Source organism: Anser anser (genome assembly GCF_964211835.1).
Source record: "Anser anser genome assembly, chromosome: 4".
NCBI classification, from domain to species: domain Eukaryota; kingdom Metazoa; phylum Chordata; class Aves; order Anseriformes; family Anatidae; genus Anser; species Anser anser.
The window spans coordinates 67783510-67797271 of NC_139724.1; the positions used below are offsets into that span (position 1 = coordinate 67783510).

Below are 13762 nucleotides of genomic sequence, written 5' to 3' on the forward strand. Positions count from 1 at the left end.
TACAGTAAGCCAGGAAAACTGCAGGGAGTTTTCTTTCACCATTACTCTTTTTCCTCCATGCACTCCGAAGCAATTGTCAAGAGTGTACACACTTAAAGCCCTTCCCAACAGATTTCTAAATCATGTGTATCTTTTCCTAAAATAAGAAATTTTAAAATTCCAAGGTACTAACAATCCGTTACCCTCACAACAGTTTCACTTGAAAACAATGATGCAGTGGCAAAAAAAAAAAAAGATTATAAATTATATTTTAGAAGAATGAAAATGGAAGAAAAACAACTGATGCTATCTTTGATTCCAAAATTAAGGCTGGGGATAAAAAAGCATTATTTTGAAATGAAAACTGAAATGCATTTAATACAAAGAAAGTCAGCAAATAGCAATGTGAAAAATATGTAATAAATAGAGGAGAGTGAATCTCCGATCTCTAGATCTGGAAAGAATTTAAGATTCTAGAATGAGTTTAACAACAACAAAAGTCTACCTGAGGAGTCCATGCAGTCTTCAACACTAATGGCTGTGAATTTCCAGCCAAGGATGTGATGGTAGTCTTGCAAGAAGTTTATTGTTCCAAGAGGGGATTCAAAAGGCACTTTATCTGAAATACCAAAGAAAATAAAACTGATTTATGAGAAGATAAATTAGACTCTTTGGAACTAAAAGCCTATTACAAAGCCATGCATACCCTTGAAAGGCCAGATGCAATTAGGACATAATATTTATTTTATTATGGCCTAGTCCAGCCAAATGAGATGGCCGACAAGTGCTGAAAAAAATGACATCACTGCCTATAAGTCCCATAAGATTCAACTCCTATTGCTGAGTTTTCCAGCTGGTGAAAATTACTGCTAGAAAACTGAAACAAAATCATCTGTCTGAAGAACTACACCATGTACCGATGAAGAAGACTGCTACCAAGTTAGGTGGTATGAACTGTTTTAAGTATAATGAACAGAGCATACCCAGACTTAGAATGACTTCAGGAGTAGTTCCATTGAACTAACCTGCACTTCTCAGGGAGTAAAATACTGCTTAACATGATTAAGAATGGCAAAACATCTAGTTAGCTACTGCAAGACACATGAAAAAGTATATTTCTTGCAGCAAGTATCTGTGTATTTGTGAATGTATCATATGATGGAGTCTGTAGCACATTATTTATGCTCTACAGAATGAGTAAATGACTATCAGTTGCATTCAGTATGAAATTACCTCCTAATTCCATTACCTACTCACTGCTGGGTCCAACGCATGATGCCACAATAAAAAACTTACCTCTTATGCAATTCATCCAGCTCATTAAGTAGTTGCTGGTTTGTTGAAGCAGGACGTTGTTATCTCCCTCATATGTGCAGTTTGGATCATTGTCATTTCGGATTTCACCCAGACGATTCACTTAAAAAGAACAAGTGAACATGTTAATGCATCAAAATGCAATGCATCAAAAGGAAGCTAAGAGGGATTAAATAATTATACTGTAACAAAATTTAAGAGTTGTCTGTTCCTGTATATACAGGTATTCTTACAAACGTGTCAGCTTGAAAGTTCACTTGTTAGCTTGTGAAAATGTATACTGTGAAGACTTTAGAGAAGTGTGACATTCAACTTAGAAGAGGAACTTTCCTCTATAAAATCTGCATCTTTACTTCTGGAATTGAGACTGAAAAAGACAGTCTTATTTTGTCCAAATGCTGCTGCAGATACTGCGCAGGTTTAGTTCTTTTTATGTGGTATCAGGAATAAAATTTTAAAATATGAATGTGAGGAAAAATCCCTTTCTAAATATATTCCTAAAATTCGTATACCATGATGCAACAACAGTTAAAGTACATGTGAATATAATCATTTTATTTCTTATTAGTGCATGCAATAGTTTGTGACTTACTTGCAAGGTAACCATGTCCTCCACAAGCTTCTCGACACTCCTGGGCTGCCTGCTGAGCAGTCCAAGAAGACAGTGGTTTGCTGGCAGCACATAAGGCATGAATCTCACGTCCCAAATCAGCCTTGTAAAAACAAGCTACAAGTTAGTAATCATTTTCACGCAAAGTAGGTTTGTGACCAATTAAAGCCATAGCTAAGTGTACTGCTTTTGAAGAAGAAAAAGACTAACCTGAAATACATACATACAAGTTTCTGAGATCTATGTAAGCGCAGAACCTTTTTTTTTTTTTTTGCTGTTCCTCCCCCAAAACAAAAAACAAACAAACAAAACAAAACCACACAAAACAAAACAAAAAACTGCCATAAAAACCTTAGATACTGGCATTCTTATAGGGAACAGGAAAATTTTGTGCCAGGTAATGGATACATGAGTATATGGCTCTGCATTGACACTAATGCTGTTGGCCTTCCCTTGAAAGTGTGCTTGGAATTTCCATACTACATAGATTTTCTAGAGATGTTGGGTTAATACCACCAAAATTGTTTGAGAGCAATTCCCCATTTTTTTTATTTTTTTTTCAGATCTCTCATACAACAAAAGAAGTTCATAAGGATTACTTTCTTAACACTGTCAACAGGCAGATTTTTCTGTTACAATCTGAGTTTTGCCTAAGATTAGTGACTGCACTGGAGACCTCTAGAGATAAAATAACAGATCAAATAATCAAACAGACTCTTCTGTGGTTTGTGCAAAGAGGATAAATTACAATACCCAGCCACTAGCACAGAAATCTATCACAGGCTTTATTTTAACTGGAAAAAACTGAATGTTTAAGTGAGATCTGAGCAATATGTAGCCACTGTGTAGGCCCTTACAGTAAAAAATGTCAAGATTTAAATATATATATATATATATATATATATAATTTATATGCTATAAAAAAACATACTGCAGTTATTTTGGCTGAGAATCAGTCCTTGCAGAGACTGATAGATCAAACTACTTTATAAACGGGTAACTTCTGACGGTCTGTGAGTAGTTGAGAAATTCAGCATTAAAACTCAAAAATATTAACGTTTTTCTCCAAAAGCATATTTCCTAATGCATGAATATGAATTGCAAACTCAAGCCAGACTTGCATAGTTTGTGCAGTAATTAAGAATAGCATCATTTTGGAAAGTGTTTGATATATGCCTCCTGCAACATCATTTTTATAACAGTCATGAACTGAATTTACATTATCATATACTTATGATAAACAATTTGCAAGGGGACATAGTCTTAAATCCCAGTGAAACCAATAAAACTTTAACCACTCCATTAAAACTCATTCGGGAGCTTTTCCAAATGCAACTTTATTAATCCATATTTCTGAGACATTGCTCTATCATTCATGACTGTAAGACAGCCTACTTCTAAGCAGGTCCTTCACTTAACAATTTCCAGTCTGTTGAAGTAACAACGCAGCTAAGAGGAAATGTGCAGATATCTCACCTGCCTCTGACTCCTTTGCTTTGTCAATAAGCCTGCAAAAAATTCTACGAAGTTCTCAAACAGTGATTTGGAGAAATAATCTAAGACATACGCAGCAGCCAAATAAGGAAGAAGACGCCATTGCTGGAATAAAAATTAAATAGATTTGATTGAAAACTGATATACACTTTATAGTTATATATATATATAAACTATCCTATAATTTTGAAAAAAAAACCATTATTTTTCATTTTGTTCAAATTGGAGATGTATGTGAAGTTATGGTGACGAGAAGTTAGCAATAATCATTTATAAACATATAGTTACACTGTTTCAGTCCATGGATTTTATGAATTTGTGATAAACATCCTGTTAGGCCAGTGCAGAAGTTCACTGCAGCTTTGGGGACCAATGACGTATTTTTGCTCCATGTTTACACGATATCTGGCATACCACAGTCCACCACCATGGCAGAGGATGTAACTGTTCCACTTGCTTGTTCATTGCTGAACGTTAAATTAGTAGTGCTCTTTGCATTTTGTGAGGAAAAAAAGGAAAGGAAAAAAAAACAGGTCTGGAAAGAAGAGAAAAAGCATCTTTATATGCAAATCAGATGGAAGCCCATGAAGGAGAAGGGAAACTAATTAAAGAAGCTTTTGTAGTGGAGAAAGAAGGGAATGAAGGTTCAGCAAGCAAAGCCTACAGAATAAGCTGAACCTGAACAAAATAGAGGTTCACAAAGTAGTGGGAAGTAGAACCAGGCTTATTTAGATGAGGTGGAAAGAAGGTAGCTTTTGCTAGAGTTTGTTGAAACACATGAAAACTTACAAAATTGCAAGATTAAATGCAAGCCTGGAAAAAAGGCACCTACTTTGCAAGGACAGAATGGGTGGGTTTGTTATTCTAGCACTTCTTATGTAACAACCTTTCTCATTCAACTGGTCTGAGTTTTCACTATTTTCTAGTTTACCATAACTACTCATTTTATTTTTTCAGACCAAAAGGTTATTTTTCATCTGCATATTCTGTGGAAATAAAGGTTGGCTATATTCCTCTCAAAATTAGTGCTGGCTTGAGGTTTGCTACAATGATTATCACTGGTTTGTATACTTTTAAAGAATAAGGTCTAAAAAAGAGAAAATGAGGATAATAGCAAAAGATACACTGACATTTTTTATGCTAGTTTCTTCATCAGTACTTCTCTGTGCACACAGAAGACAGCCTTTCTCTGAAACGGTTACTATTTTAGAAGACACATGGTTCTAGGTACTTCAGAGAGACACAAATTTATTTATTTATTTATTTATTTATTTCGCTAGTCCAAGAACTTATCTCAAAACTCTGATCAAGCCAAGAGAAGTGCTAAGAGGTCTTAAGCTGCGATGAACACCCAAAACTGCACTGGATCTACACCTCAGATGAGAAAGACAACTTTAATTTCACTAATTTCTGTGTCACTATTTTGATTTGCAGTAGCTTTGAATCTGAGTGTCACTACATAAAAGTTTATAGATGCAAAGTCCAAAGTTTTTACCTGTGTTTGGTATTCAAGAACAGGTATTTCCTCTTCATCAGTTGGTCCAAACTGATGGCGAGTTGCTGAGAAGCGAATGGCTATTGATAAGGCAAGCTTTAAATTGGTCGCAGAAACTGCTGTGATCAGAATTCTGCCGATGGACAAAGATCCAAGAGATGCACTAAAACGCTCTTTAACATCCTAAATGGATAAAAGACACAGAGTAAATGGAGGAGGCTAACGTTTCATTTGCCTACCCCATAAAGATACAACTCTGGAGCATGATCAGAAGACCAGAGGGCTGGACAGTTTTATTTACTGATACAGACAGTTAAGGTGTTCAGAAAAGATCCAAAGCAGTTTCTTTAAAATACTTTGGGACTGATGAGGTACCTCAAAAAGCAAGAAGTCAGTAAAATCAATAAGGTGAATTTAGACATCACTGAAAAGACAATTAGAAAATCAGCATTCATGTTGACACTCTGTCAACAATCATTGAGGTCAAGGTATCTAGTGCTTACCAACATATGAGGCTCATGCTCTCTCTCTTAACCTACTTGTAGCTTTGTATACTTACATTACTATATTAATAGAAAAAAAAACAAAAACAAAAAAACTTTGATTCATACCTTGAAAGAACTTGAGTATTTCCCCTCAGCTGTGACATCTCCAGCTATATTCAGTATGTTTTCTTTAGGTATCCTGACGTTGTGAAACATGGCAAACCTGGTCAAACAAACACACAAGTAATGTAAAATCTACCTTGATATCATGCATATATCAGTGAACCCATCAAGCCAGGTAGGTAATTTTTGGATAGTATGTATTCATACTCAGGCCAGTAAAGGAAATTCAGTATGAGAGATTATTTGCTGTCACTCTTCAATTTGTTTTTCAAAAATTAAGGTGATGCTTAAAAAAACAAACCCTCAGGGTACCCTTTGAGCAACTCCATAAGAAAATAAGTAAAAAACAAACAAAAAAAACCCATACTAACAGAAGGAAGAGCAATATATTCTCTTGGAGAAGAGGGACAGCTTTCTGTGTAGTTACAGAGGTACAGCTTTCTGTGTAGAGACCTTATACAGAGTCAGTGCAATAGACACTTTCAGCGACAGACCATATACCTCTCTGTCTGCATGAACTCAGGAAAGTGAGTTAGCTTGGTATCTCAGTTATCAAAAAGCTTGGGAAGATGAACAATTCAATTCTCTTCTCCTGCTAGAATCAGGCTGGGCCATTCTGATTCCAAAGAATTCCTTGCCACTGATAATTCTACAAAACCAAATGTCTTACTGGTGTACTGAGGGGTTGCTCATTGCAGTCTGGAGATGGTAAATGCATTGGAATAGGGGGACACTTTATTTGTGTGAGTCTAAAATATAGATCCGTGAGGGTCTTCCATGTTTCTTTAATACAAATGAGTACACAGCTGAATTAGTGCACTAAGAAGGAACAGAAACGAGAACCTTCCTTTGCTTGAACTCATACTAGGACTGCTATTCCCTGGAATGTGGCATCTTAAGAAGGAATGACTGACATTGTCTTTTCTAAATTGTGGCACCTTAGCAGCAATAAAGAAGGAAGCTGTTAGAATAGGCAGACTGTCCTAAATATTCATATTCTTCAGGAAGAAAGTGTATGAACTGTTTCACCAAAACGGGCAGTACAACTTGGCTCGATAGGGGTAGTATCTGCTCAACTCACAAATATCTCAGTATCTAATAGCACTTGAAAAGCTGCATATGTAATCAAAGCAAATTCCTTTTGCCTGCCAATACAGGCTGATCTACTTAATAAGGCCCATGAGAGCCAGGTCTTTCACATTAATAAATTACATAAGGGCTGCATTGCTGCATGTGCTTTAAAATTACGAGTTGTTTCCAAGGAAACATATCTGCATACTGAATTTATTCAGCCTTAGAGATACAGGCTATTTTCAAACTTAGCCACAGAGAAAAGCAGGCTATCCTAACCAAGAACCAGCTGCTTACTGGCCTTATACATGTGCTTTATTAAGTGTGAGTTTCAGTGAGACAACACTACATAATAGAACCAAATTCAGAATTTCCAAAAATCTCATATACATCTTTGTTTGTATTTCGTCTGATCACTGAAAACAAAAAATCTCATTCCAAAAAGATCTTTTGGCTAAATTCACTTTCTCTGCTCCCTGTACACCAAATAAAATTAATCACATTTAAGAATGTATAGCAACCCTATTATTTTTAAGCAATAGCACGCACACTAGATAGAATCTGAACTTTTTAAAAATTATTACTCATTACTTTAATTACAAGAGAGTGTGTATGGCAAGGTTTAGGTCCCTGTGAGGCAGACACTAACTGCTGCAGAATACTTGCTTGATATATCTGCCGGTCACAGTAGCTAATCATTGCCATTTCTTACAAGCCATTAGAACAAATGAGAATTTTAAGGAAGAATTTGAGTGATGAAAGGCAGCCTTGCAGATTTTTCTAAAGGATCCCTCCCAAGCAGGAAAATATGCATGGAAGAATGCAATGAAGTATCATTTAGAAAAGCTACTGAATGGTGATAAAAACTGGACTCGTGAGCCAGGTTACAGGAAAAGTTGACTTAACAAAGATATGATACACTCTTTGGGCACAGTTTTCGAAGAAATTTCAAAAGGTTCCAACTCTTGGGACTTCTCTTTGCAAATATATATCTGGAGTATGTTTAGACCTGTGTATGATGACGGCAAGATTCACAGTAGCATTAACGATGAAGACGATAAATTGTCCTTTACAGTTTTACACTGTAGTGATTAGTTCAATTCATTCAGCAAAGCTGTGCAATTGTAGAAAGTCATTATATTGATGTGTGCTTGAAGCTCTGTATCTACTAACATATACATCTTCCATGTAAAAATAACCTCCTTTTAGGAAATGGAAGCCTACTAATATTGAACATGTTGCAGACGTGTGCCAAACAAAACAGCTAGCAAAATAACCTGAACAGTTTTACTCCATTTCTCCAATTGTAATATAAACCCAAAAAGCTAAACCTAGAGCAAGTCTTTATGGAAAGAGAAGATCTTGTAGAAAGTTTTGTTATAATACGTCAGCCATAAGTATAAGGTAGGTAGTTCTGCACCTTATAAAGTGTTACCTAGAATTATTTTGATTAAAAAGTATACCTTCTTATAATCACTATTTTTCATAGCTAGTGAACAAGAATACTAAATTTCCAGTCATTATATAACAACCTATTTTCTTATTGTGAGCATTGATTCAAATAATGCACACTGAGTTTTTAAAAGTTCAGATTTTTTTTTTCAGGTTTTAAAAGTTCAGATTTCTTTCCTTGATATTGGCCATTAAATATACTTTATTTCCTTATTTTTCTGTAAGCTGCTATCAAAATAGAGGCATGTAAAACGGCAAAAACTTTAAGAAGCCAATGAGAGAGATAAAATTAGCAATTAAAAAATCCACAGAAAGCTCCCGTGTGTTAAGAAATATGATATATTGCTTATAAGCACCAATGCCGAAAATAAAAGCAGAACCTTACAGGATCTGGGAGTTAGCCGACGTTACAAAATGACTGCCAACTGCTGTTATGCTCCTTCTCCAAGAATTTTGCTATTTGAAATTATGAGACATGCTGGCCAATTTGAACTTGATATCGGAACATATTAAAAATAAATAGTAAGCTTTAATGAAGTCAATGATCACATTTCTAATGGTTATTAGCCTAGGAAGCATAGTGAATAGACACGGACCACATCTGTCAACGCATTTAGGAGAAAATCTCCTTAAATAATTGAAGAAAAGTAGAAATATCTTACGATAATGGAACTGTATATACAGCCATGGGGATATCAAGTACCAGCAAGTTTGGAAAATGTCTATGTTTCACATGGTGATGACAAGACCATAGGTTTGAAAACTACCCTAATTAGGGACTCTTCTGCACAGCAATTAGCGTGTCTGAGATTAAGACTTCTCTGCAAAAAAGACAGATAGCTGCCACTTTAAATATGTTTCATAATGCTCTAAAGAAATGTGGAATTTTACAGAATCTAGTACACAGGTAAAACAACTGTATTTCATACACTTCTACCAAGATTAGCTGAGCAGAGTGAAGCACTATTCCAATAGTAACATTTTTGTTTGGGTTCTTTGGCCAGTGGTTTAGGGAACATTTCAAGCAAAGTTAATCTTACTGACTTTAAATCATGCAAAAGTAATTCATCTGGTGTGCAGTAATGCTGATAAAAAAGAAAAAAAAAAAAAGAGCAGCTGGAAAAGCCATGAGCTCTTTTTGCCAGTACTAAATTAATAAGCTGTTACCTATGGTACAAATAGCTCAAATATGCTTTCGTGAATTTCAGACCCACAAAAATGCCTGTCCTGCCAGCTTTTATTACTGACTATGTTAGAGATGGTGCAGTGACAGTTCCGTCAATCCTTTTAGCCAGAAACAGAAAGCAGGTGAATGGTATTGGAAATCTGCAAGTCAAGTGATCTCACGGCTGTTTATGAGACACAGTAAACCTTGGGAAGAATAACATTTAAGAGGTTTGGTGAAAAACTTGTAGAAGAGAAAGAAAACAGCCGCGTATTCCAGACTGAAACTCACAGAAAGGTTAAAGTTGAGAAAAGTTACAGAGAGGATGGGAAAAACTGAAACACAGTATTTTAGCTCCAGTTTCTATGAACAAGACTAATCTAAGAATGCAGGTCTGTAGAAGAAATGCTCAACAGCAGTAGTAAAACAACAGAGGCCTCCTAATCCTATCTTAATGGACTTCATGGAGACACAAAAACCCACTCACCCCACAGTTCTTATAGGTTAAGTACCAGTCTGGCAAGGAGTTCCGGATGGTTAGACCCCTGCAAAAGTCAAGAGCAGACACAGCTCTGCTAAGGAAAAAAAAAGGCTGTCTGAAATGTACTACAGATGTGAGGCCCTGTTTCTGCAGGTGATAAAACAACTTCGTGACCAGATCTGAATCCACCTTTCCCCATTAGTACCATCAGTGCCTGTCATTGTGACAGGCATCGCAATGCACTGGCTGTGGCTATGCAGTTTTGAGGTACTTGCAAGTGACAAAAATGAGAAGGGGATAAGGCATTTCTCTTTAGCAATGTGACCACATCTTAGTGATGTGTGCAGCACTGAATGTATCCATACGTCTCACCTTGACCATAGAAACTAAGTGGAGAGGGTGAAATAGGGAAATATCAGTGAAGCCACTGGAAAATCACTGTTTTGACTTAAATTGCAATATACAAGACATGTCTTAAAAAATATTCCTCACAAGGACTAACAGTAGAATATTCAGGTAACTTAAGTTCATGTACAGGTATTTTAACAATTATTTGTATTTTATAGCTGCTTCATCTGTTCTCTTGTTTGTGGCTCTGGTCAGTGGCTCAAAGACAATAAAAACCTCAAACAAGCACAAGCTTGTTATTTCTAGAGAAGCACAACTGATCTCTATGCTTGCTTTCTTATTTACACCCCTATACTGTCACTTTCCCTGTACTGGAACAGCCTCTACTGTGGCCTTGCAGTGAACCAGACCTGACAAATGATCTACTTGAAAACAGACTTTTTTTTTGGTGAGATTAGTTTTCAGACAGTTCCTGTTCCCTAGTTGAGTCCACTGCACAGCACAAATGTTCGTCCCAGCACAATGAAAAAGGCTCTGTGAGAGTAGAAACAAACAACCAAAGGAGCACAGCGTGCAACTTATCTTCAGCAACTACTGCTTTGGATTGTAAAATGAAGCTCCAAGAGACTACTTAGGCTCCAACAGTGTACTTCAGCTCCAGCCTTCCAAGTGAAATAACTGCAAATATTGGGAAATCTAAGTAAGATTTAAGGGCATAAATTCTGGGAAACAAAAATCCTTTGAAGGACTAGGCTTTCATTTAGTCTACACTTAAACTAGCAGTAGCAGAATATTAATGAATTACTGTCACTGAAACTGAAATACTAACAAACACACAATAAATTAACTGATAAATAAATTAGCCAAACATTTAAATGACATAATACAAAGGACTTGAATCTATATGATGTGTGACATCTCTAGTATGCAAGGAATTGCAGGGAGGGCTTTCAGAACCCGCAGTCTTTTTCCAGGAGGGCTTCTTTTACATCACTTACTACTTTTCTGCCCAGCAAATCCCCTTTACCCATTTCCTCTTGGGTGTTGTGTTTGTTTTTTGTTATCCAGAACACTGAATCTAGCCTTGTTGTTAGGGAACACACTGAATGTCGCAGCAGGTTGTATGTGCAGAGAGATCACATGCATTCAATTGTATATGAAAGGTTGTTAAAACTGCTAGTAAAAACCCTTCAGTTTTCTGAAGTCCATCATTAAATTAGATACCACTAACAATTCCTCTTCACCCAGAAGGCCCTTTTTTCCCCTATAACAATTCAGTTGAAATAAACAGCTTTCTCTTTGGCAGTGGTTTGCTGTGTTGTTGATAGCTTCATTTCACTAGTACTTCCCTTATCATACGTTTTGTCTGCTCAACAGACCGTATACACGCTATCAACGTATACAGCTGAACGAACTCCAAGCACGTTTTATAAAGACAGGCATGTTCAGCACTATTTAAGAAACATAATTAAAACTAATTTTCAAACTCTTTCCTACACAGATTCAGCTAAGTATGTTTTCTTTTTCTGAATTGGGAAAGCAGCAGTTTACAGCTAGTTACAAATGAACATGAAATTGTTTCACCACTGATTTGGTGGCAATCATTTACTGATGTGCACTGCATAATGGGAAAGTTTGGTAATGTTAACCATGGTAGACAAAAACATATTGGGGGGGGGGGGGGGGGCGGACATGACAGAAACGCCCATCAACAATTACCAAAGCTCTTGCCTTATGTTCCTCCTTATGTTCCTCTCCTGCACCTCCCATGCATGTTACCGAAAAGCAAAGACCCTGGATCCTAAATACCTTTTTTTTTTTTTTTTTGTGCTTGTTTTTTTTCCCTGATATTTCAATTTTGGGACCACAGTGAACAGCGTATTTCACAGAGTGCTAGAGTACTAGCAACAGGTGGACATTTTTGTATTATAAAAATGAAGACTGAAGCACTTGCATCCCCTAGTGGCAGCCCGATTTATTTTTTGGTAACAAAACATAAAAAAAGAGTCTAAATTTACCTTAAGAAAAAATGTAGTTCTATCTTTAATCACGTATGTATTTATTACACTAAATTTTGTGAATGACAAAAACAAAGGAAAATAATTTAAAATAATTTAAAGTGATTTTTTTTAATGGTCTTCACTCTGACCATTTATCCTAAGCGTAACTCCACGAAAATATATCTGATTTACTTAAATGCCCATGGTAGTTGAACCAGACTTCACACGTACATACGAAAAACTGGCAAAGTATGAGGTAGAGACTAACGCTTTTAATAAAAGCATAATGGGATCTAATTCTTTTTAGAGGAACATATATACAGATTATATGCCAAATTTTCATTTCGTTCTTTTCCTTCCTCATGTTGTGCTTAAAACAATGTTGCTCATTAAGAATGAGCAGCAGAATTTGACTATTTCTACTGAAATATGAAGCTGAATTACATTTGGAATACTCAAGCCCATGTTGCTGTGCCATCTGGTGGCTACAAGTTTGTAATGCAGATGCAGGCAAATAAAATTCCAACAAAAACTCCCAAAGCTCTTTTCCATGCCTCTTCTCACATCTGTCCTCTATAAAACTTCATTTGCTGTATGCTATTTTTTTCTTTCATCCATGTCTTTACGCAACAGAGCATCAATGAGAATTATGTACATACACAGTCAGTGCCATTATTGACACTACTGGTTATTTGGGATATTAGGAAGAAGCTGGTAAAGACAAAAACTACAGAACAACTACGTCCTGCTGGAAAGCCAGTCAAAACCATTACATTACAAAGAAGGATACCTTATGAGATCTACATTTTGCTTACTGCAATGGCACACTATGTAGGACAACAATTGAACAATAAACAAACTGAATCAACAGAAAGAAGTAAATTGGAGGCATAAAGAAGTGACACCCACTAACACACCCTTTACTATTTCAGATTTATTGTCTTTAAACAGAGCTATAAAAATATTTTTTTTTATAAAAATTGCTCTTTTATTTATTTATTTATTATTTTATTTTTTAAGTAACAACAAATTAAAGCCACTAGAAACCTCAGGTCTTTCACTACCTCAGAAGTACAGAGAATTGACACAGGATATTTGCACCACTACACATGATATAATGTAGAATGTTTCTTCATTCAAATGGATGGACTTACCCATTATCCAGACCATTCTGCCCAAGTTTCTTTCCTATGTCACCTACCATGACACCTGGCATAGGTAGGAGAGTTTTTGTATCTCGAATCTGCACAGAAGAGGAAGGAAACATTAGTTCAATTGTGGGACAATTAGAATTCTTGGTTGGACTCTTCAAACAGTGAAAACATTCCCAACCTGTATTCTGTCATTAGTACTAAAGAAAGCCCTCTGATTTTCCAAGCACATAATCATGGATATAACTCATACTTACATATCCTTTCATTCAGGACATAGGTCCCATAATGAAAATTACTTAAGCTAATAACAGTACTTTGTTAAATAAGCCTTAACACAGATCAAACTAGCACTGAAACCTCCTTTGGGTGCACACAGACAGCAGGAATCAACCTAACTTCAGTGTAACAATCAGCTTTGAGATATTCCCTGATTTTGTAGTAAATTCTGTTCAGTCTGCAAACAGTCTGTTTTATTATGTACTACTTTTCACCATAAGTCTCATCCAAGACTTCCAGGACTTCATACAGCATAGGTTATTTCTAATTATATAGGTTGTGTGATAATCTTTAGGCTTCTTAACTCTTCTGCAT

General features: G+C 36.1%; 1 protein-coding gene across 9 annotated transcripts in view; it reads right to left on the reverse strand.

The window, feature by feature from the left end:
- Nucleotides 1–13762, reverse strand: part of ACOX3 (acyl-CoA oxidase 3, pristanoyl) — a 34262-nt gene that overhangs the window by 11224 nt on the left and 9276 nt on the right. For all 9 annotated transcript variants that reach the window (XR_014584433.1, XR_014584434.1, XR_014584435.1 and 6 more), the window contains 7 exons: nt 13172–13260; nt 5504–5600; nt 4893–5075; nt 3380–3502; nt 1886–2006; nt 1276–1395; nt 485–598 (listed from right to left, as the gene is read on the reverse strand). Coding sequence is in view for 4 of the 9 variants with exons in the window: in XM_083836275.1 (XP_083692401.1) it covers nt 485–598; nt 1276–1395; nt 1886–2006; nt 3380–3502; nt 4893–5075; nt 5504–5600; nt 13172–13260 (847 nt within the window). In the remaining 5 variants the exon portion in view is untranslated. The remainder of the gene's footprint in view (nt 1–484; nt 599–1275; nt 1396–1885; nt 2007–3379; nt 3503–4892; nt 5076–5503; nt 5601–13171; nt 13261–13762) is intronic.